Source organism: Anabrus simplex, chromosome 4 (assembly GCF_040414725.1).
Source record: "Anabrus simplex isolate iqAnaSimp1 chromosome 4, ASM4041472v1, whole genome shotgun sequence".
Lineage (NCBI taxonomy): Eukaryota > Metazoa > Arthropoda > Insecta > Orthoptera > Tettigoniidae > Anabrus > Anabrus simplex.
This window is the reverse complement of record NC_090268.1, coordinates 230,207,305-230,231,215: the sequence shown is the minus strand read 5'-3', so window position 1 is coordinate 230,231,215 and position 23,911 is coordinate 230,207,305. Positions and strand designations below refer to the sequence as shown.

Below are 23,911 nucleotides of genomic sequence, written 5' to 3'. Positions count from 1 at the left end.
TTACCAAACTGTGCAGTGAATCTCTGGCAAATATCTACCGCTGTAACTCCTACACGAGCAAGAAATTTTATAATTATGCGTTGTGCAGAGGAGGGGTGCACCTGTTGCTCAGACATTGTGAGCATTACTGACGAAACGGCGGAAAATATCTAACAGCACGCTATCCCCGCTCCTACCGGTCCTGCCTAAGCATAGCAGAAGTGCAGGGTCAGTCCTACCAACTGTTGATGTTCAGGAACAAAAATCCTGTTTATATTTGATCGACCTTCGTAACACGTAATTTCCTGCTGTGCATAATGATCACTAACACTTTCATTATCACTTCGATTATTCTCATCACTACTTTTACCTAGTATGCGTTCGAGAGCTGCATTAGATAAATGAAGACCATACGAGGATGCTGCCATGTTTACAATGATTGACATTGATGAAGCAAATTCTTTTTACGCTAACACAATGCCGCATTATGGTAGAGATACTTCCCTCCATAAAATGATACCCTGTGCTGCGAGCCGTGTTAAAAGTTCACTTTGACAACCAACAGATGGCATGCAGGTGTACATCTAAAACATTGATAGCCTAGTCTGTACAGGTATACATCAAACTGCTCCTGGCTTCTGTTTTGTAGGCACGTACATGTCAAACCAGGTTGAGCGGTTAGTTAAGTGTCTATAACCCAATAGTTTTTAGACAAATCACAGGCCTACTGGGTAACCTAGAATAGAATTCACCACTGCATACACCGTCACAGCTTTATAGATTATGTAACAGGGCATAGATAAGAGAGGTGTGGTAGAACTGGACGTCCTAGTCGCTCATTGACACATTTGTAAAGACCCATGGGTGATTGCTTGAGTATTCAGCACAAACCACATTCAACTTCGCTAGCCATTAGCCTACTACATGCTGCTCATCACACATTGCGATGTGGCATCAACACTCTTGAGATTTCGTGACACCTTGCACGAGCGATAGGTCGTAGTATTTAGAAATCTTGACATCCCATCACTCTCCTTGTAAAATATCTACTCCTTATTAACTCCGATGCCTGTGTTTTCTGAGGTATACTTCATTGTAAAGGTTGTCAGCAACACCATAAACACCAAGAACTAATAATGCTCTCTGAGAAACAAGCTTATCCACATATCCACAGTGGATAGAATTTCTTCATTTTGATTGTTTTGGAAAGAGTAATGCTAAGTGCTCTTCATTTTTTAATCTGGAATAGACAACCTTATTGCCTATGAGGTATGGGAGTGATGTGGACCCAGTCTTTTAACAGACTAGGGACTCCTTGAAAATTACATTCTGATATTCATTAATGCAGTAGAATCTAGATAATCCAACGTAATTGGGTGGGAAGGTACCTCAGATTTGGAACAAGTTGGACTACATTGAGCAACGTAGGGAATATTGTGAAACATGAACAGATCTGCATTGTTTGATGCTAAGGTCGTGTATTGTCATTTCTTACACTGTTGTGGCATCGATTAAGGTTATTAAGAACTCCTTAATTGACTTCTGTTTCTGAATGTTCCATCATTTCTGTGCAAGCAGTCTCATGCCATCGTAGGTGTCTGTGGGAGTTGCCTCTGGTTGTTCTAAGTTGCGTAGTGCCACTTCCAACGCAGTGAGCCCCTTGCTATGAGCAGTCTCTATTTAAACTTCCTTCTTGCTATCTTCTGTTGGTTCATTCAACATATCAGTGATTGATTTATCTGTAAGTTCATACTGTTCATCACTCTTCACCTATTCTGTAACTTTGATTTTCCTAGCATCTTTACATCTGGGTATCTGTGAGATTAGATCTGACAATTTTGGTATTCACAATTGGAATTGAGGAAAAGTTCAACCTATTCAATACTAAGTATGCCGTGTAAGATGTTAACATGATGTTATTTATTACTTTAAAATACCGGTTACGCATGGTAGTGTCATTTTCAGCTTGAAGTTACAAGATGGCCAGAATACATAACATATTGCTATGCACAATATACATGCAGTGCAAAGTACATATGAGTTACAATTTTACATTTAAGACTGAATAAACAATAGATAAAATATGATGGAGTGATGTAACGCATTACAGGCGTTATAGTCTAGTTTGGTACGTTACTGTTGTATAATAAAAGTGAGTGAAGGTAAAAATCTTGATGTATATGATGAAGTAAAATTAATGTCCACACTTCTGTTAATATCAGTGGAGATATGTCAAGGTCCAGTATAATGTATGGTTGGCAAGGCCATCTGATATTTGTTTTTAGCCGGTACGCCTTAAGTTGGGTGGTTGAATGAGGTTGAATTTAGATTAAAGTTGTCTCAGCCCAATATAGATAGTGAAGCCTAAAAAGAAAGAAAAACTAAGTTAGTAAAGCGGATTGCTTGAAATAGGGGTAAAGCAAATTCGAGGCCGCATATGACGGAATATGGGACTCACCTTGTTCAGTGTACTTGTTGTGAGAAGTGTGGTCTGAGCGTGGATGGACGTGAGTGAGTTGTTTGTGTGGTAGAGGGGAGGAGGGAAGGTGGGGTTTAAGGCGGGTCAGGGGAATGGAGCGGTGGTAGGAGAGTGTTGTGCAGAGCGTCAAGGATCGATTTCTTATTTGTGGATTTAATGCCTCTAAAGACTTCGATTAAGAAGTCTAAAAGAATGTTAGGTTTTTTTGATATTTCGTTGAGGTTTAGATTGGGATTGAAGAATTGGTCTAAATGAATAAAACAGTTTTCTGGAACGTCGAGCAAAGGACCTTTGTTTATGTTCTTACGAATTTCTAGATCTTGTTCTTTGGTACTAGAATTGTGTTTTGAGTCATGGATATGTTGGCCTATTGCTGAAAACCTATTATACTTGATGGCATTGACGTGTTCAAGGTATCTAACTTAAAGATTTCTCCCGGTGTGTCTGATGTATGAGGAAAAACAATTATTGCATTTGAAATGATAGACGCTTGACCTTGTAAAAATGTCGGATTTGTTTATTGACATGGAATTGTGTACTATTTCCATATTTCTATTGTTGGTTCTTCAGTAGAATTCCCATAGTCTGGCATCTAACAGTCCAGAACGCCCGGTGGTCCGACACCATTCCAGGATTTTTAAAATGTTATCTCCTCTTAATAATCTCTCGTGAACAATTTGATGCATAATTTGTCAAAACCAGTCTAAGTGTATTTTTATTGTTTCAAAGTTAATAGTGCATATGTATCCGATACAATCTATTTGTTATGCATTGATTTACTAGAAGGCTGTGTGCTATACTGAGTACTGGAAAGCTAACCGTATGATTTAAAAAAACAGATTTCAAAAATGAAATATATGGGCCACGCTCAAAAACGGATGGGAACATGCCTTTAAAAATTGAAGCGGACAGAAGGGAAAGAGAAGTTGTAGATGGAAAGTCTCTAAATGGTAATGGAAGACTTACAGACAAAAACATCGATGAACTCCGGCATTGTTAAGGAATGGCAATAAGAAACAACACTTCTGAAAAGAGGTGTGTGTTATTAAACTAACGACTCTGCTGATCAAAATTTGACTGCAAAACGCCGTGTTACAGCTGTTTTCGCTGTACGCCTTAACCTATATCGTACTAAGAGGTACAGCCCGATAGTCCAGCATTTTCGGTAATCCGGCACCGGGCCGATCTCGAACTTGCCGGACTATCGGACTTCTACTGTATATGAAATTTTGATATTATGTTTCTTAAAAATGTTGGTTACACTGTGTATGTTTTCGTTGAAGGCAAAGGTGGCATATAGGGCGGGGTTCGGTCTTTCTTTAGATGATGTTGACTTTGGTCTATGTTTGCATTCGTTGATGATATGTTCTATGAGCGAGGAATTATATCCGTTGTATTTAGCAATGGAGCGTATGGTGTTCAATTCTTTCTTTAGATTTTCTTTAGATAACGATATTTTCAGTGCTCGGTCTGCCATACTGTAGCTAGTGGCGCACTTGTGTGTTTGGGTGTGTAAGAGTCTCTTCCGAAGGTTGTCGCTGTTTGTGTTGGTTTTCTATATATACTATATTCTAGTGAGGAAGGTAGTCTCTTCATTGTGATGTCTAAAATATTTATTGAATTATTGGATTCAGACTCCAATGTGAATTTTATGTGAAAAGGGTGGTAGCTGCATTTACTGTTCTATCATCTAGAATAACCAGGGTGTCGTCGGCATATCTGGACCAAAATAATATGTTTGAGAAGATTTTATTATTGTTGGTTGCCGTGTATTCTACGGAATCTATATATATATATATCTCCGCCAGAATCCCAGAGCAGGTTATAAATTTCATTTTTTGTCCGTATTGAAGATCTACTTGGGATACAATTGTATTGAATAGGCGGTTATTAACAAAATTATAATAATTTGTATCTCATAATCCCGGAGGCCGGTGACCCCATAGTCAGTCCATCTTGTTAATATATGCATTTGTCAAATGTGAAATAGTTGTTGTTAACCACTAATTTTAGGCAGGCATGAAATCTTGGATCTCAAGTTTACTTAGCCCACTATTTGCATTTAGGTTCTTATGGATAATGGGAAAGAGTTTTTTAGTGTTAATGCTGGAATACATATTGTTGATATCAAATGAATGAAGGGTGTGAAAAGGTTGTATTTTGAATTTGTGTAATTTTTCGATTAATTCAGTACGTGTTTTTTACGGATTTATTCGACTGGAATTCATAATTTTTTCTAAGGAATTTCTGAATGAATTGAGCCGTTTTGTATAATGGGCTAGGTCTGTAATTAATGATGGGGCATATGGGGACGTCGGTCTTACGGATTTTGGGGAAAGCTTTGGCGGTAGGTACAAAGAGCACTAGGTAAGTTTTGCAGTACGCAAAAACGGACACTCCTGTTATGGTGAGGGGTGAAAATTTGTCTAGAAGACACCAAGGCGCGACCTTCACATCAGTTGTTACCAAGCAGTGGGATTAAAAACAAGTTAAGATGTCAGTGTGGTCTAAGGGTGAATATCGTGCAATTATCCGCTACAATTTTGTTTGTGGATTAACTGTTGACCAGTGCCTGGAGGAAATGACTCCTGTGGTGGGGAAGGACTATCCACATTGGACAACAATTTTCCGCTGGTACAAAGAGTTCCAGAGGGGAAATTTTGGGGTTGAAGACGATCCTTGTTCCGGGCTGCCGCCTGAATCAGTGACTGAGGAAAACATTGAAGCTGTGAGGAAAATATTGCAGCAAGAGAGGCGGTTGACATATCGGCAGGTAGAAGAGACCCTCCACATCCCTGCACCAGCTATTCAGGCAATTCTACACGACCATCTCCATGTAAGAAAGATTTCTTCCATTTGGGTGCCCCATTCACTTGAACAAAGGGCACATCGAGTGAAATAATGCCGAGAGATGCTAAAACAGTTTGAAAATGGTACTTCGTGTGACGTCAATAGCATCTTTACAGGTGACTAAACTTGGCTGTATTATTACAATGTCCCAACAAAATTCCAGAACAAGGTGTGGCTGTTTGAAGATCAGGGTACTCCTGTGACTGCGAAAGTCAAGGTCAGTGAAGAAAAGGATGATTGCAGTATTCTTCACTAAACGGGGCATCCTGACTCGGGTTGTGCTAGAAACACAAAGGATAATTACTGCAAAGTGGTACAGTGAGACTTGTCTGCCTCAGGTCATCCAGGCTCTCAAGCAGTTCCGTCCAAGGTCACGGCTTAACAGTTGGCTCTTGAATCACGACAATTCTCTAGCACATCGTGCTAATGTATCAATGGATTTTCTTGCCAGATCAGGGTTGACTGTGCTTGATCACCCTCCATAACAGTCCTGATCTTGCCCCATGTGACTTCGCACTCTTCCCAGAAGTGAAGATGAAGCTGAAAGGGCGGCGTTTTGCATCCGACGAGGGGCTTCTGGCAACATGGGATCAAGAGTGTGAAAATGTAACCGAAGAAAAGTGGCAGAGTTGGTTCAGTGACTTGTTTCGACGTATGGAGAAGTGTATTGAGTGTGGTGGAAATTATTTTGTAAAAGTAAAGCGTTCACTCACATTGCAAAACTTTCCTAGTGCCCTTTGTAGACCGGGATTCATATTAAGTAATCGTGTTTTTTGTTGTTCTGAACAAGGTGTCCCATGTTCAGTCATACGGCCTCGAATTTGCTTTACCCCTGTTTCAAACAATCCGCTTTACTAACATAGTTTTTCTTTGTTTTTAGGCTTCACTATCTATATTGGGCTGAGACAACTTTAATCTAAATTCATCCTCATTCAACGACCCAACTTAAGGTGTACTGGCTAAAAAGAAATATCAGATGGCCTTGCCAACCATGCATTATACTGGACCTTGACTTATATCTCCATTGATATTAACAGAAGTGTGGACATTAATTTTTACTTCATTATTATATACATTAAGATTTTTACCTTCACTCACTTTTATTATACAGGGTCTTTTTTATGGCTTGCTCCATGTGTTACGGGAACACGCACGGAAGGCGATAGCCGGGTGACTCATTTGCCAAGAGATATATTGCCCTGAGTGGTGCTGCGGAGCCAGCTGAAAAGACCCTGTACAGCATCAATGTGCCATACTAGACATTTACGCCTGTAATGCGTTGCATCACTCCATCACATTTTATCCATTGTTTATTTTGTCTTAAATGTAAAATTGTAACCATTTGTACTTTGCATTGCATGTATATTATAATTCTGCCCATCTTGTAACTTCAAGATGACGCTAGAGATCGGGCCAGCTAGGAAGACATCTGGGAGCGCATGCGCACTTTGGACTATCTCTCGTAGCGTATCCCCTTCTAACAGAGCTCCTGCTACAAGGACAGTTCAGTGCATAAGTTTACGTCCTTCATGGTAATCTGTTGCTTCCAGGAGTGAATATAGCAGGCCAATACTTTTTTTATGACATTCCAAAACTTCCTAATCCATTAGGTTGTATAAAACTTGTTACGTTATGGGGCAAAAATAAAGCACGTTTTCCATCACATACTAGTTTATGTTCATCTGTATGTGACTTTGCGTTATCCAGCAATGTAAATGCTTTGATAGGCAGACCTTTTTTTACACAGAAATATTAATTTCAGGCACGACAACAAACATGCACATGATCTCATTAGAGGGTGCTCGCAGTACGATGACGTAAAGCTTTTCAGCGTTTGCTCTATTACCAGCATTTTGTCTTAGGTCTGACACTAGACTCATCAGAGTCATCATACAAGCTGTATTGGTGAAAAATATCTAATTCCCTCCATATGAACTTAGAATTTTCTGTACGATGACATGGGGCAATAAGCAGGTAATGAAATGCTGTAGAAAACCCATTTTACATTCAAATAATACTCTGATTTATCGAAGCCTCAGATTTGCAAGACTCTACTATATATGCTAGATATCAGTGGGGTTTGCAGAAGGAAGCATAAAGGGGTCATTTCTGTAAGGAATGAGTAATTACTGAGTTAGTTAAGAAGAGGTAGATTGTTGAATATCATTTCATGTAAGAACGTTTTCATGTGGTTTGGTGATACATTCTTTGTTCCCTATGATTAATGTATTGTGTATGAGTTGTAGAAAATGAGTTCTAACATGGAAATAGTGTTTCCGTACCCATATTCATATAAGATAGTTTCTCCTACGTGTGGTGAATTGTTACTCTGTATACAGTGATGACATGGCAGTAGTAATGACAAGAAAAATACGTACTGATGGAATGGCACGTAAAGGAAATGAGGTGATACAAAAAGATCATTCTGAAATTGCATAAATCATTAAAAGGGAATTGATTAATTGCATATTGGTAATTTACCTATGGCTGAACTGAAGAGAAGAATATTGGATCTGTTTTGCATGATAGCACACTATCTACAAATTTTTATATTCGTGAAGAGTAATTTCATGTGTGAACTAGGGGTTTTTATTTAGTTAATTTGTGGCTTGAGAACTTAGATTGAACCAGAACTTACAGGAGGAGAAATTTACCCTAGCTACTCGATCATGTGGTCTCAGTTCAAGCAGGATGTGTTCATTTCATAGTTTCAGCTTTAATAATTTTGTGGCAGTTGGACCAGACAGTGAACTTACTCCTCTCTGCTGAACCATACACTGGATAGATTTTCAATGTGAATGTTCTTATTGCTGTTTTTATTTTCTTTGTGTTGAGAAGCACTGCGGTTTTCTTTACCAAATTATGAAATTTATTGCTGTGTAAAACTGGAACGCCTGAAAATTAATTTTCTTCATATAGATACTCAGCTATAATGTTCCATATAATCATACAATATGTTGTTCTGAAGTAAATCTTACAAATTATATTGTAATTTCACAAAAGTCAAAATGTGTTTATCGTTATAAGTCGTAGAAACTAATGTCACTGACAATACAGCTACCACAAAAAACTTCAATCTAAACACACTGCTAGAAGATGGCAAAAGTTCAAAAATATGTTGGCAGAGTCTGTCTCCTAATTTTTAATCACACAAGATAAGCGATTCCTTTGTTTAGTTGAAAATGGCAATATTATGAATATAATTCATCAATCCTGATGTTATTGGGATGTCTTCAGCAGCTGACACCTAGGATGGGAATACTTGGGGCCGATTGCAGAAACGATGACTAGTTTTAAGCCTTAGACAGCGTCTACCTAAACGACGTTTAAAATGAGCGCGATCTTCCAATGTATAAACAATGTTCAGTTGATGTTTAACTAGACATCGCTTAAAGTTTCAATAATATTGGTTCCAAAATGAAGATAGAAGTTTCTTTCATGCAACTCTTTGCTTGTCGCAACCAATGAAATTAATCGGTGCCCGTGCCAAATGCCAGTCAGCTGTTTGCCTTCCTACTCATTACTCAATTATGGCTAAGCATGAGCATGACTTGCCCGCAGATAAGAGTATCGCTTTTGCTAAATCTCTTAATATTATCGACACTAAGCGACACGCCACCGTACGGGGAAGTGTAACTTTGATTATATTGTTGTTACAGTGAGTGTAATCTACTCATAAATACGGTAGCTTCGACGAACGGAAGATGAAGCAATAGTAATGTGTAACTGAGTGTGTTGTACGGCCCATATAGATGTAGCTTGCATTCTGGAGATCATAGGTTCGAAACGCATCATCGGCAGCCGTGAAGATTGTTTTCCATAGTTTCCCTATTTTTACACCAGGCAAATACTAGGGCTGTTATTATGGACACAGCTATTCTTCCCCAGTCCTCTAAACAATAATCACCACTACTTGCCTTTTCCTATCTGATAGTTACCGAAAACTTATACGATTATTTATATTATATATATATATATATATATATATATATATATATATATATATATATATATATATATATATATATATAAAAACCCCATACAATCTACTTTTTAGTTTTCACTATTATGTGTGTTTACTTGGCAGTAAATATAAGTGAATCCCTTCCGATTGATGTATGTGACAGCCCTTTAACGATCGGGACATGAAATTCTGATATGTATGTAGTCAAATTGACCTATAATTCCATGGAAATTACCCAATATGTATAATATATATCGGTTGCCAAGAATTGTATTAAAGTTGGCAATTACCGGACTGTCCCTTTGTCAGTCTCGAGGAACAAGTCTCTCGAAAAGCGAAACCTTATTTTAAATTCTATCTCCCTATATATTTTAAACAAATTGCTGCGATTTAGCTGCGGGCAACCCACAGAGAGACCGTCGGACTAACTTTTCATCCCGGAATCATCTCAACATGATAATACAAATTACATGTTTCATGGTGCATAACCTCTGATTGTGATTCACTCCTCTCGTTTGCAGTTAGAGTGCTCTCAGCAGTGTTTAAACATGACCGGTTGAACATCGGTTTTAGACAGTGTCTAAATTATAAATAAGGTCTCTGCAATGCGGCAGCCATACTTAGGCATTTTTTAACCGTAGTCATCGTTTAAATACAGTTTCAACAATCGGCCCTTGATGTCCTGTGTCTTGTCACTGTCATAACTGTAGGAATGGCAATTTTGTATGTCATATAATGCATGTGATTTGAAATATCTTTTGAGAATGTTGATGACCAAGTGGAATGGCCACTCATGTTAACACGTCATGACTGTGGAGCCAAATTCTTCCTTAGGGAGGCAAGTGGGTTCGAACCCCACCATCAGTTGTCCTTAAGATGGTCTTCTGTTGTTTCCCAGTTTTACTTCGTGGCAAATGACAGGGTAGTTCCTATTCATAGGCCATAGCAGATTTCTTCCACCTCCTTATCAAATTTCATTCACCATCATTTATTTTGTCTTCATTAGCTCCTAAACTGGGGTTGGCATCAGGAAGGGCATCTGGCCATAAAAGCATGCCGTATAATTTCTCATCCCTGACCCCCACATCAGGAAACTGGGCTAAAGGGTAGACATACATTGAGTGAGTTTTTCGTATTGTTGCAGAATATTGCAACTTGTGCTCATTAACTCAAATTTTGAAAATTTTCTTGCTTGTGTTAATATCTGTGTATGTGTGTCCTTGTTGAAAAATAAGCTAAATGGAATGCAGTCAGAGTATTAAAACTTCATACATTTGCCAGGTGCAGGAGCAAGACACACATAACTAGACATCAACACAAGCACGGAAAGTCTCAAAATATAGACTTAACCTTAACACTGTAGACCTGAAATATACCCAATATCTCAAAAGTGTGTCTTACATTCTCAAGGAATACACACAATTTAGATAACACACAGTACATGGCCAAATTTTTAAAATCTGCTTTTCAGAACCTACTGTGTTAACACACGACATTATTTCTGTCCCGAGAGTCTGTTAATGAAAAATGTGACAGGCTGTCTTATCAGATACTCTTTAAGTAACAAATGATCATAGTTCTGTACATAGTTAATGTGAAGAGTAGAACTTGTTGGTATTTACCTTTTCTTAGCTTAGAAGGTTGGCATTTACCGTTTGTTGGCTTAGAAGTTAAGCGATTTGGACTCGCCTTCAAGCAGGAGTCAATAAGTGTGTTGTAGACCCATTAAAATAACCACCACCAACACTGCCGCCACCACCACCACCACCAAATGGTTGTTTGAGTATATAGTTTGGTTTTGATATCTTTGAATATGTTCTCAACTATATACTTGCTAATGGCGTAATATTTTATATTTCCAGCCTCGTATTGATCCATTACAGTTACTCAAATGTTTGAGTGTACTCTTGTCACCATCTGGTGGAATAAAAAGCAAAGATGAAGTTCAGAGACTAGCAAGGTAAGCAGTAACATTTATTTACATAATATTACACATATTTCTTCTTGCATTGTAGTTTATGTTGCAGTAACATTCTTCACTGATTGGCTGCTCTTTTGTAATTACTGATCTACATGTGGGCTGTGAAATCTACACAAGCAAACTAGCTATGAAAGGATCTAGCTTGAGATAGTGAATGTCATCATTAAATCCTCATTTTACTTGTTAAGGTATTTAATTCTTCAATGTCGGCAGCCCTGAAGATGTGTGGTTTCTGGTTTTCACTCCATGCAAATGCTGGGGCTGTACTGTACCTTATTTAAGGCCATGGTTGCTACCTTTCCAATCCTAGCCCTTTGTCATCCATCAACAAAAACCTTTGTGTTAGTGCAACCTTAAACTCCTAGCAAAATATAAACAAAAATCTTCAGTGACCGATTGAGTTGGCCATGCTGTTAGCGTCACATTCAGCCTGCATTCAGGTGATGGTGGGTTCGATCTTTCCGTTGGCAGGTTTTCTATGATTTCCCATTTTAACTCCTGGCAAATGCTGGGGCTGTACCTTAATTACAGTTAGGTCCCTCTACTCTCTCAATTGCTATATCTTTCCCATCCTTGTGTTGCTGAGAACCTTAGTGTGACATTAAGCTACTAGCAAAAAATAGCTCATTGAAATGAGTTAGAAATATGTCTTATAGTAGTTGCTTTTTGTTCCTGATAGTTTATATATGCTATTACGGTATTAAATCCTTGGTTCTGTGCTGACATATATCAGGTCTATCAATACAGTCACAAACTATTTTAACAAGTGGAATAAAATGTGATTTTCAGTTTCCTTTTAGTACTGTATGTTACACTTGCATATGGTATCCCCTGCTTGGTGAACAAGGCAACTAAAATGGGACCACAGGGGTCTCTCAACTTGAGAGAAGGGGTTGATGTCTAATAAGGCTCCTTGCTGAGTCTGGCATTGTTTAAACTTTCAAAGCTTTTCACTTTCGTCTTTTCTATCAGACTTTCCATTTACTTCCGGCACTGACTGTATTTTGTATGTGAGGCATAGGGTCTTTCATTTTCAGACCCTTGGCGACCCTTCTTCTTTTCTTGACGTTGCTAATCTTCGAAGTGTCTGACCTTACCCATTTTTCCCTCTTGATTAGTATTGAGAGTATGGTTTGATTGCCCAGTGATATTTCCTTGTAAAACAATAATCACTGTCACTTACATACTTCTCTAAAAAATGTTGCCAATCACTTTTCAGAATGTCGTCTCCCCCCTCCAATTGGATCTTTCACAGCCTTGCCAGTCATCAGTTGCAACATGATTGATCTTGAAGGAAAATTTCTTGACTACTGCAACCAGGGGAACACTGTAAACTTTCAGTTTTGGGTACCTCATTTTGTTAATGTTCCCTTCTAGCACTGACCACATTTTGAAGTTCAGGGGGTTGAGACCTGGGCTAGCAGATGGCCAATCTAAGGTGGAGATGAAATTGGGTTAATTTAATTCCAGCCATCTTTACATCATCCTCGTCTTGTGAATTGGATTGGAATCCTGCTGGAAGCTGTAAAGTTAATTTTTTTTAACATAGTTTCTTTTCTATAACAATATAGGGCTCAGAACAGTTAAATACTTTGGTATTGGTATTTATGCCTTTGTTGCAGAAATTAAGCTTAGACTCTCTCTTTCTCTCTTTGATAGCAGTGCCATGAAATTGATTGTGGTGAAATGTTAAGCTCATTTGCCTTGACTGCTTCCATCTCATATCAGTGGATAAGAGCTATTGTTGTTTAATGGCCACCACTGTCTGCACAGCTTTAGATTCCCTGATGCACAAACTTTTTAAAGATCTTCAGAGTTTTTAGAATTTGGAAAGTTTCAATAACTATCTTTCCAACTTTACCTAAGTTACCCTGTTTTCATATTCTTTCCACTCTATATTTTCCAACAAGAAAATCCTTTCTCTTTCATGCTATACACAAGTGGGGTGAGTTTCAATAAAATGTTTTGTTACTTCAACAATTAGTTATACCCTACATTCCAGGCCAAACATTAATAACTATATTTGTGGCTGGATTAGGTGCTGTAGCATAGGCGATGATTATTTTTCTGTCAGATTTCTAATGAACTTTATTTGACTCCCTGTTTTAAATATGTTATTATTACTTCCTCTGTCCTATAATAGTCCGGTATGCTTTTCTTCATTGTCCTGGTGGCATTGATGTCTACATAGGAGGAAAATGAAACAAGGAATGAGTCGTACAACTTCATTACTCCAGGATCAGCACAAATTGGCCAATCAGTTTACCAATCAAACATAAATACAACTTTATTACTCCAGGAGCGGTACAAATTGACAAAGAAGTTACAAGTAGGCAAAGAAAAAGAGGGCTGAGTTCAAACAACTTGCCTTGACCTAATGGATCTACTGCTGCAGTGCTTCTGTAGCCTCGTCGTAAATGTTCAGATAGATGCCTGATGCTGGAGAGACTGAATTACTCAGAAGTACCCCATGTTAAATATTCGAAAATCCGGACTGTATGATGTCTGACATACAATATCTTAAGCAATTCCACTGGCTGCTACAGCATCCATCCAGGTGCACTCTTTGGGGAATGACATGCAGACATGGGTTGTCCTGCTGAATGGACATGTGAATTCTCTCTCTTGTGTGTGTGTGTGTGTGTGTGTGTGTGTGGGTGGGTGGGGTCCACAGGATGAATTTGCTGATGGGCATATTCCAGTCGACATTTATGGTGACAGTTAATGGTTTGGTTACCATCGTACCAGCAGAACAGTGCCTGCTGTTCCTCTTAGCAGTCTCCTTGCTGACAAATGGCCAATTGTCTAATTTACCATCAAACCACTGATTGCAACCAGTATCCCAATGAGACCTTGCTACAGCAGCCACAGTAAACTCTTTCCGTTTACATGTTCACCGTGGGTCTGGTTCGTTGGGCAATAGGTACAATTTCTGTATGTCCTTCATCGTGTAGACCATTTTTCATCCACATGAATTGTCTCAATCATGTTGAACTTTGGATTTTTGCCTTCAGGATGGTTAAATATGGTAGGATGCATCATTGATAAGGCAAATATTAGATGTTTGTTGCAATTGGTCAGTAAAGGCTTCAGTGCATTCCTCTACCTCACACCGTTAATATTTGACTACTGTTAAGTCTTTCTTTCCTCTGAAACTTGCTAGAACATGTGGAGGTGCACAGATGAAGTACGGGTAAGGGAGATTATTCCCATTTTCTTATAGTTATTTTTTATAATTTCATGAAATCAAAACATTCATTCATTATATCAATTTTGTTACAAATGTTGGGCATCTTGTCACTAAAGGAAGGAAGGAGAATGGATATAATGATGTTAAAACCTACGCACTGTATTTCTCCGAATCCTAGGCTGCCCTAAATGCAAGACAGCCCCCACTTTTTTCCTTCAAAAAGAAATCAGGCTTATGAAGTGCTTTGTGAAATAATAATTTTATGTATAATAAATTACAAATTTAATTTGAGAAAAAGTTATACACGCACAAGTATTGTGTAAATCCTACTTCGCTAATCACTTTTGTTAGATATGGTACTCCGGGAATTATTCTTTGCGAGCTCACATTTGTATTGAATTTCATGTTATGGCAATTCCAACCTTATGGTTTTTTCACACATGCCTCACAATTTCATGTTAGACTGCTTTAAGCATCCTTGTTGTGGGCCACTCAATGCCTTTGGCATTTTTAGAATATCTGTCTTCACATCAACACCGAACGTTGGCTTTAGTATACCGTACTTTATTGCGGGGCTGTACAATTATTTATTTCTGCGTGTTTAATAGCCATTAACTTAAAATTATCATATCGAACAGAACCCATTGGAAACTAGCTGGCAATACCTGTCCCACGTGTCTATAATACGATTATCAATCACGAAAATATTCCTGTTGTCTGTAAAACTTTAACTAAACGTTGGGTACAATCGGCTACTGCTAGATGCACTTCTTACTTGCCGGCTTTGGACGGCTGCAGAAGCTAGCGATGCACCATAAAGACGTGGACGCACTTCTTGCTTGGCGGCTTCGGAGGGCTTTAGAGGCTAGCGATGTACCATAAAGACGTAGACGTTGAAGGTTAAAGAGTTTTGTGCTCCGTTGTATGGCCATTCCGTCCTCGCGTTTTTCATGCACATACCTCACAATTTTGTCTTTGACTAATTTAAAGCATCCTTATTGCGGGCCACTGAATGCATTTTTTATACGGTACATATTTTAAAAGTTGTCTTTGTCTTCATGGTTACGCTGAACATTAGCATTAGGAATGCCGTATTTTCTTGCAGCGGCACAATTATTCTTCATTTCCGCTTGTTTATTAACCATTTACTTAAAATTTGCTGGTATGGTAATACTTGTTACACGTGTGTCTATAATATGACGATCCATCACAAAAATATTCCTGTCTACAAAACTGTTACTTTCACTAAACATCAGGTGCAGTAGATGGTTATAACTCTGCCATTTAGCTGTGGCCTTTCTAAGAATTTGAGGGTCGCATCCTAGCTATTCCAATTCAAATGACAATTCCTTTGCAGCGAAGGGTCGGAAATACTTTATAGTTGACCTTGCAGTTAGCTCAAGAGAGTAATGTCTTTGCGCTATTCCAAAAGCGCTGTGAGATTCAGTTATGTGGGTTGAGTGTGCTGCGGCAAACAGAAAAGCAGTAGAAGCAGTTAACCACATACTACAAAACATGGGATGCAATACCATATTAATGGGTGGAATTGAGTTCCTGTTTTCTTGGGGCTTCCACCATACTCTTTGTGATCATCAGAGATGTCATAGGTAATAAATTTTGTATTCTGTATTGAAGAGCAATATAATGTAAAACAAAATGTAAAGGTTTCCGCCTATTCAATATGGTTTACATTATCATCAGAGATGCACGTGCTGGTAAGATTAACACCAGCGTGAAGCGTTGTATCCTCTGCTCTTAGGCTAAAGACAAAAAGCAAAAAAACCCTCTCACTTACCACAAACATGAGAGCTAAGCAGGGGTGTGATTTACTTGCATAAGAGTTCTCCAACCTACTATTGGAGATTTAAGAGGGTGCACCGACAGAGGTAAACAGTGAAGTACCGCACAAGTGGGTGTGCTGTTTGGGTAACATAGCTGTCAGCTTGCAGTTGGGAGATAGTGGGTTTGAAGCCCACTGCTAGCAGCCCTGGAGATGGTTTTCAGTGGTTTTCCATTTTCACACCAGGCAAATGCTAGGGCTGTACCTTAAGGCCACGGTTGCTTCCTTCCTACTCCTTACCCTTAACTATCCCATCGTCTCCATAAGACCTGTGTCTGTGCAATGTAAAGCAAGGTTGTAAAAAAAAAAAAAAAAAAAAAAAAAAAAAAAAAAAAAAAAAAAAAAAAAAAAGAGAATTAAAAAGTGGGGGTGGGGGTGAAATCAAGCTGCCCTCTTGGGCATGACACTCGTTGTTGTTGTTTGAGTCATCAGTCCATAGACTGGTTTGATGCAGCCCTCCATGCCACCCTATCCTGTGCTAACCTTTTCATTTCTACATAACTATTGCATCCTACATCTGCTCTAATCTGTTTGTCATATTCATACCTTGGTCTACCCCTACCGTTCTTGCCACCTACACTTCCTTCAAAAACCAACCGAACAAGTCCTGGGTGTCTTAAGATGTGTCCTATCATTCTATCTCTTCTTCTCGACAAATTTAGCCAAATCGCTCTCCTCTCACCAATTCGATTCAGTATCTCTTCATTCGTGATTCGATCTATCCATCTCACCTTCAGCATTCTTCTTGTCAATGAGTTAATCGCCTGAATATATTCACGACATAGAGATCTATGAGCAAAGGAAATTGTTGACTCTGCGAACAAGCTATCCTAGGGCTTAAGTATGACCAGGTAGCATTTTAGGGCCCTGTGATTATGTACATGTGTTAATATGGATCAGTTAGGACGATACGACGACTTACCCTATCAGATTTTTAAACTCTGATCGCTCCAGGAGTTCTGGGACATTCTACACTTCCAAATTCAGCACTCCTATAATGTTCTGCAACCTGAGCATTCCCAAACTGAAATGGAATACATCTGCAGGTGAAGTTGATACAAGGAAATGTGATAGAGGTGACCATACTGACAGGCAGCGACTGAGGAGAGAGCATGTTCATTCTGCATATCCCTCTCATCCCCAACAACTATCCGTGCCAGTGTCTGCAGCTGCCAGTATCTGTTTTGCTACGACTGTAAACAATTCTCAAGGTTAAACGTCCTTACAGGATGCATCGTTGATCTATCAATGAGCTGCTTTTCCCATATACAGCTTTATGTGGCTTGCTGCAGGGTGAGCAACAGCCGCAAGCTGTATGTTTGCGTTTAAAGGAACATGACTTACAATGTGGTGTTTGAAGAAGCCATACGGCAAAAATAGGGATCCTGAGGGACGCCGTGATCACGTGGAACGATGACTTCAGTAAGTTGCAGCCAAACACAGCTGTACATACCAATGAAGGCAAGGAGGATGGAAGATGGATTTTGAAAGTGTACGCTCTGCAGTGGGTATCAAAAGGCTGAAAGGAATATGGTGCTGTATATACAGTTGTGCTAGACTTTCTAGAAAGGTCTCACAGAGCATTTCAAGATTGTAATCTGCTAATGTAAAAGTAATTTGTAAAATTGAATTTCTTGCTTGTGGAGTTGTGCGCACTGGTGGTGGTGGTAGTAGTAGTAGTAGTAGTAAAAATATAGCCTCAACTACAGTGTGTGCAGACATTTGATGCCATTCAGGGCGCTTGCAATGTTTTGTTTTACTAGACCAGATAGCAGAGAAGGGTATCTCTGTTGTACGATGTATGGTTTTAAGTTTTAATTAATTTTGTTGGTAAATACCAAATGTGTCTCCAGAGATATTTTACGTGCCTAAATCGTACATCATGGAGTACCAAATGTTTTTTGCCCTTCAACAATCCAACTAAATCTGTTGGGTCTTGAAATGCTGAGGGCAATGTTCTACCACTGATCCACAGAGGGAGCTGATGCTCTAATGAAACTGAAAGCTTGAAATGTTTGCAACACATTACTTCGTTTTTGCTCCTTAAAGGTTAACAACAGAGTAAAAAACATGCCTTCATCTGAATTTTAGAACATTTAGCCTATAATTTCATGAATTGTATTTTTACGTGTCTAATGATATTTATGAAGGGTTAATGTTGTAGAAGTGAAAACCTCGAAAATGATTGTAGCAATACAGTAAATGTGAAGTAGCATAAAAGTGAAGTAATTGCAAATCCCCCGTTTCTAAATCCTGATGTCTTCCAAAATTTCAGTTATAAAAACTCTTCAGGTTAAAATACTCTTAAGAACCACAAAACTAAAATTCCTTTGGTTTAAAGGACATATCGCCATAAGACCTATCTGTGTCGGTGCGACCCCAAAAAAAGACATCATCGAAGATGATAATCAGTTTTTAGTTATGTTACTTTCGAGGCAAAAAATGATTAGGAGGCCTGAGATACTGAATGTCATGGTTTATGTTTCAAATTCGGTACCTTGGAGATTAACAGTTAAATATCCTTTCGTTTGAATACTACCGTACCATCCACATTTTGAATAATTGTATGTAAATTTGTGTAGTCTTCATGTTTTTGCAGCCCTGGTTATGAGTCCGTTATAAGTCCATGCGTAATATTAGTTTTGCCCTCGGGTATATGAAATAAGTTTACAAAAATCTCCACAGTAAAAACTCTTTCTGACCGGGCGAGTTGGCCGTGCGCGTAGAGGTGCGCGGCTGTGAGCTTGCATCCAGGAGATAGTAGGTTCGAATCCCACTATCAGCAGCCCTGAAGATGGTTTTCCATGGTTTCCCATTTTCACACCAGGCAAATGCTGGGGCTGTACCTTAATTAAGGCCATGGCCGCTTCCAACTCATAGGCCTTTCCTATCCCATCGTCGCCATAAGACCTATCTGTGTCGGTGCGATGTAAAGCCCCTAACAAAAAAAAACTCTTTCTGACTGACAATATGCATGCGTCTGTGTGTTTTGAAGACAATTGGTAACTAAATGGATGTTTAAAGTTCTATGAAAGGAGAAGTAATTGAGGTTTGGGAGTGATGTGCGTCTCTGTGTGTTTGAAGACAATTGGTAACTAAATGAATGTTTAAATTCTATGAAAGGAGAAGTAATTGAGGTTTGGGAGTGATTGGTAAAAATGCTAAGAATTTGATTTGGTAGAAAATATCTGGTTTAGGGACACATCATCAGAGAAGTAATTGCTGTCCTGGAGAATTGAATATCAATTTCTTAACTGATAGCACTAAGTTGTCTTAGACGGGGGTTGGCCAAAACGCTTAGGGACGAGGGACGTAAATAGATGGGCGACACAGATTTTCCGCCTGGGACCCATGGATTAGGTGAAGTAAAATAGGTATTGGCTTGCATTCTGGAGATGATTCGAATCCCACTGTCGCAACCCTGAAGATAGTTTTCTGTGGTTTCCCATTTTCACACCAGGTAAATGCCATCATTGCTATAAGACCCATCTGTGCTGGTGCGACGTGAAGCAGATATCATGTTATAAACTTCATAATGGTTTGTGTTGACAGTTGTTACAGAAAACAAAGTAAATTAGGTCCTTCTGTTCAATACAAATATTAATGCCAGCTACAAGTAAGTTTTATAAAAATCTGTTATATTGTCATTGAACATTAAATCACAGTACTAGTTTCAACCCTTTGGGGCATCTTCAGCCGTTAGTCAAATTGGTATATTAACCCTTTATAGGTAGAAGAACCTGTTTTTTGCGGAGCGCAAAATCTCTGAAATTTTACAAATTTGGCTCAAAATGCAAAACTATTTACCTTTAAGCAAAATCACGAAATAACTGACGAAATTATATGAAAGCACTTTTGAATTCAAGAAGCATAATAAAATGTGGTTTTAAAAATGAAGTGTCTCATCCCTCCTATGAGAAATTTCAATATCAGAATATCTGTGTTTAGGGATTTAATTGGTACTTTATGTAGAGGAGGTTGATGTGACTGCCATTCTTCTTTCCTTGAAATGAGCATACGGGCATCTTGCGGAAGCTGCAGTGAAGGTTTTATGGATCCCAGTCAGTGTTGTTGAAAGTGATTTTGAACGTATTGTAATAATATCTGACAAGCTCTGACTACCTGCAATATGGAACCCATCTCTGCATTTTTAAGACTGATGTGTAAATTAAGTACATAGGCTAGGTCCTACTTGTTCAAGTGGCAGGATTTGATACATATAGGCAAAATCGTAACTCTCATGTTTCTTATACATATGATAAAATAATATATATTTATTTATTTATTTATTTATTTATTTATTTAGCTGCAAGTATGCTGTCAACTACCTTTTGGTCTAGCTTTATTGCTGAAAAGTGGAAATACCATTTAGTGAAAATGTTGACGAAATAAAACAAATATGGCAAATATACTGAAATGACTCTTAAATTATGAAATTAGGCAAACATTTTCACGGGTCCCTCTATTTATAGGGCTGGAATTGTTTTTGTTATGAATTTTTATGTTTCTATTATCCTGTGTTGCAAACGAATAGTTTAGGACAGTTTCTAAAGGCAATTAGCTCCTAAATTTGTTATATACGTATAAAAATTGGGTGGCTAAATTCTTAGCCACCATCCATTCTGACCCACAACTTTCTATAAATGGATGGTGGCTAGATATTTAGCCACTATCATACGAAGTCACAATTTTCTTTCATTGGTAGGAACTTTTAAACAATACTGTAGGACAAATACAAATAGTCTTTACAAATTTGAATGAAATGGTATGGAACAATCTAGGCAAAGGGCCACATCACCCGATGAACACGAGATACTCAAAAGGCTTCCCTTTGTACTACAGAGAGCACAATGCCTGTTCTTACCTTTCACAGGCATGACCACCTACATTTTCAAACTGCTTTTTAGCACTGCCTGTTGTCATTTTTGTTTTTATAACTGTAATGTTCCTTCTCACACCACAGATGATTATTCTCCCAGTGAAGTTCCCAATAAGTTCATCAGCGAAAGTGCTTCACAATGAGATGAGACATAGGTTTTGCATTACACTTCTGCAGCTTGACTATGGATTTGCACAATAGATATGAATTTACAATTGCAGCATCGAGCAAATAGTACCATATTTTTAACCACCACCAGCGAGATTTCCATGACAGGTTGCAGCAAGCTATAAGTTGATCAAACCGGTCAACCCCTCCCATGTTCATGTTGTAATCAGCTATGCTCTGAGGGCAGTTAACAATCTCCTTGTTACCAGTCTTATTTGCCCTTACTGTTGTGTGATCACTGCGATTATGCATGGTACTACCAACTGCTACTGCTTTCTTACCCCTCTCCCTCCATTGTGTTACACTTATATCACCACTCATAGCGAAATCTGACTTGCCTATATACACACACGTCTTAGACACTTCCAAAATCTCAGCAATCTCTCTCTGTGACTTTCCCCCGTATTTAAACCAATAATTTGCCACTTGGTGGTTTCTGACGTTGACTTTTTCCTCATATTGTCTCCAGCACAAGAGTTAACCTCCAAATGTTGAAACAAAAGAGCTAAATGGCGGGAACTACGAAGCGGGAGTGCCAACTGACTTGCATAGAGTCTATAATATCAGAATGAACACATATTGCAAACCGAAAGGGAAGGTGGAGATTTTAAACTGCATTAAATGGAAAGTGCAAAAATTGAAACTTTTTAGTCCCAAATTCTGCAGGGCAAAACCTCAAATTTTTGTATGACATTTTTTTGTAATTTTTTTTTCCAAGGCTTGCATTGAAGTACCCTGCCTATGTTCTCTTTGGACAACAAAAATTGTACCCCTGTCTTAACACCAATTTTGAACTGTGAAGTTTTCTTCATGACAAAATAGATAATTTTTTATTTCATAATACCTAAACATTGTTGTAACTTTTGAACCGTTTCAGCTACAGTATTTCCTATTTGACGAAAATGAAGACCGTAAACACATTCATTGAATTCTAGGGGTGGTCTTAAACTTTTTTCCGGCACTGTACATATTAAAGGTGGACAAGAAAGGACGTCACAGCAATCGCCCAAGTAAATGCAGCAATGAAGACCTGGCGTTTGCCCGAGCTCACGTCAAGTTTTCCTGCTCAGTCCAGTCGTAATGTAGAAGTTCCTGACTCGCTGACTAAAGTTTAAAGACATACTGATCTGAATGTAAATTTAAAATTATGGAAATTAATTTTCATTAAATAAAATACGCAATCGTCGGAACTTGTACTCACACTTGGTTCTTACCTGCTTACTTACACATACGTTATTTGAAGGGTGCCAGCTACAACTCGGTGCAGCAATAAGAGAATAAGATTCTTGAATATCTCTAGGGTGTGGGGTAATAAGCTTACTTTTGACAACATACCATATAAGTTCTGGGAAAAGGAGATTGGTGTTCGGTTTCCCCATTAAATTTGAGGTTAAGAAATTTTACTGTTTAAATAAAACTATTAATGACTTTGATAGAACAAAATATATTCTTGAAATAATTTCAATAAAAATAGTGAGAACTGCTGCGATTAAAACAGATGAGAATATAAAATTGACATTGCAACTGAAAGAAACTAGGCATGAATTTGAATTCTTCTTGACCGGACATTAAAAAATTATACACAAAATTTATCCCTCACTGGTTCACTTGACTGTACCTTCAACACTTTGAGTGTAATTACAACATATTCCTTTGAATTGGTATTTGCCGTAGATGTATCAAGCCTAGTTTGGTGATGTATCCTTTTTGTTTCACTGACGACTAAGTATCCATGTGATGACTTCTTGGAAAGTCTATCCTTCTATGACTTCATGGTAAGCCTTCCCGTCCGTATCTTCAACTAAGTGACCGACCAACTGTGGCCTCACTCCCTCAATGACTAATGACTCACAGAGTCTCTCTCCTTCCTGTAGACTCCCGTTGACTTAATGACCGACTGAGGCCTCTCCATTTCGTTCACTCTCCCACCAACTGTGGCCTCTGCTTCCAATTGAATAATGACTGACGCTACAATATATAGCCACCTTATCTAGACTTTGGTAGACACACCTACGCAATCTCCAGAAATAACTATGATCTACGTTCACCTCGCGACAAATGTTACATGCAATGGTGAAACCGCCGGCGGCACCCTAGGTATCTTCAAGAAGTTGAGTTCGCCGCTAAATACGCACAATGACGTAGCAATGACTCGGCAATAACTCCAGCAGTATTTCGCAATATTACGTCACAAGTTATTACACACACTACATCCACATCTGATATACAGCAACTCTTACTGTACATGTTTTTAGTGTTAATCTACACACATATATATACGTAACAATTTGACTGCAATCATGCAACCGACAAGCATTGCAGAATTGAATAATAATAATACAATAATAGTAATCGTACAGATAAAATAACAATAATACCAGCATAATAATAGTAATAATAATAATATTACACATGAAAAAATAATAATACGAATACAGATATCACCTTGTAATGGGATTTGAACAGTTACAATTATTCTAGGAAAAGAAATTTGAATATGAAATACCTAAGTGTAGAACTAAATGTGTGCAAAATCGTACTTGCCAAGTATTCCGGTTTTTACGCAAAATGTATGGATTTT

General features: G+C 38.4%; 1 protein-coding gene across 7 annotated transcripts in view; it reads left to right on the top strand.

The window, feature by feature from the left end:
• LOC136871804 (serine/threonine-protein phosphatase 1 regulatory subunit 10) overlaps positions 1–23,911 on the top strand; it is a 258,835-nt gene that overhangs the window by 51,099 nt on the left and 183,825 nt on the right. For all 7 annotated transcript variants that reach the window (XM_068227211.1, XM_067145407.2, XM_068227213.1 and 4 more), the window contains one exon: positions 11,135–11,232. In XM_068227211.1, the coding sequence (XP_068083312.1) occupies positions 11,135–11,232 (98 nt within the window). The remainder of the gene's footprint in view (positions 1–11,134; positions 11,233–23,911) is intronic.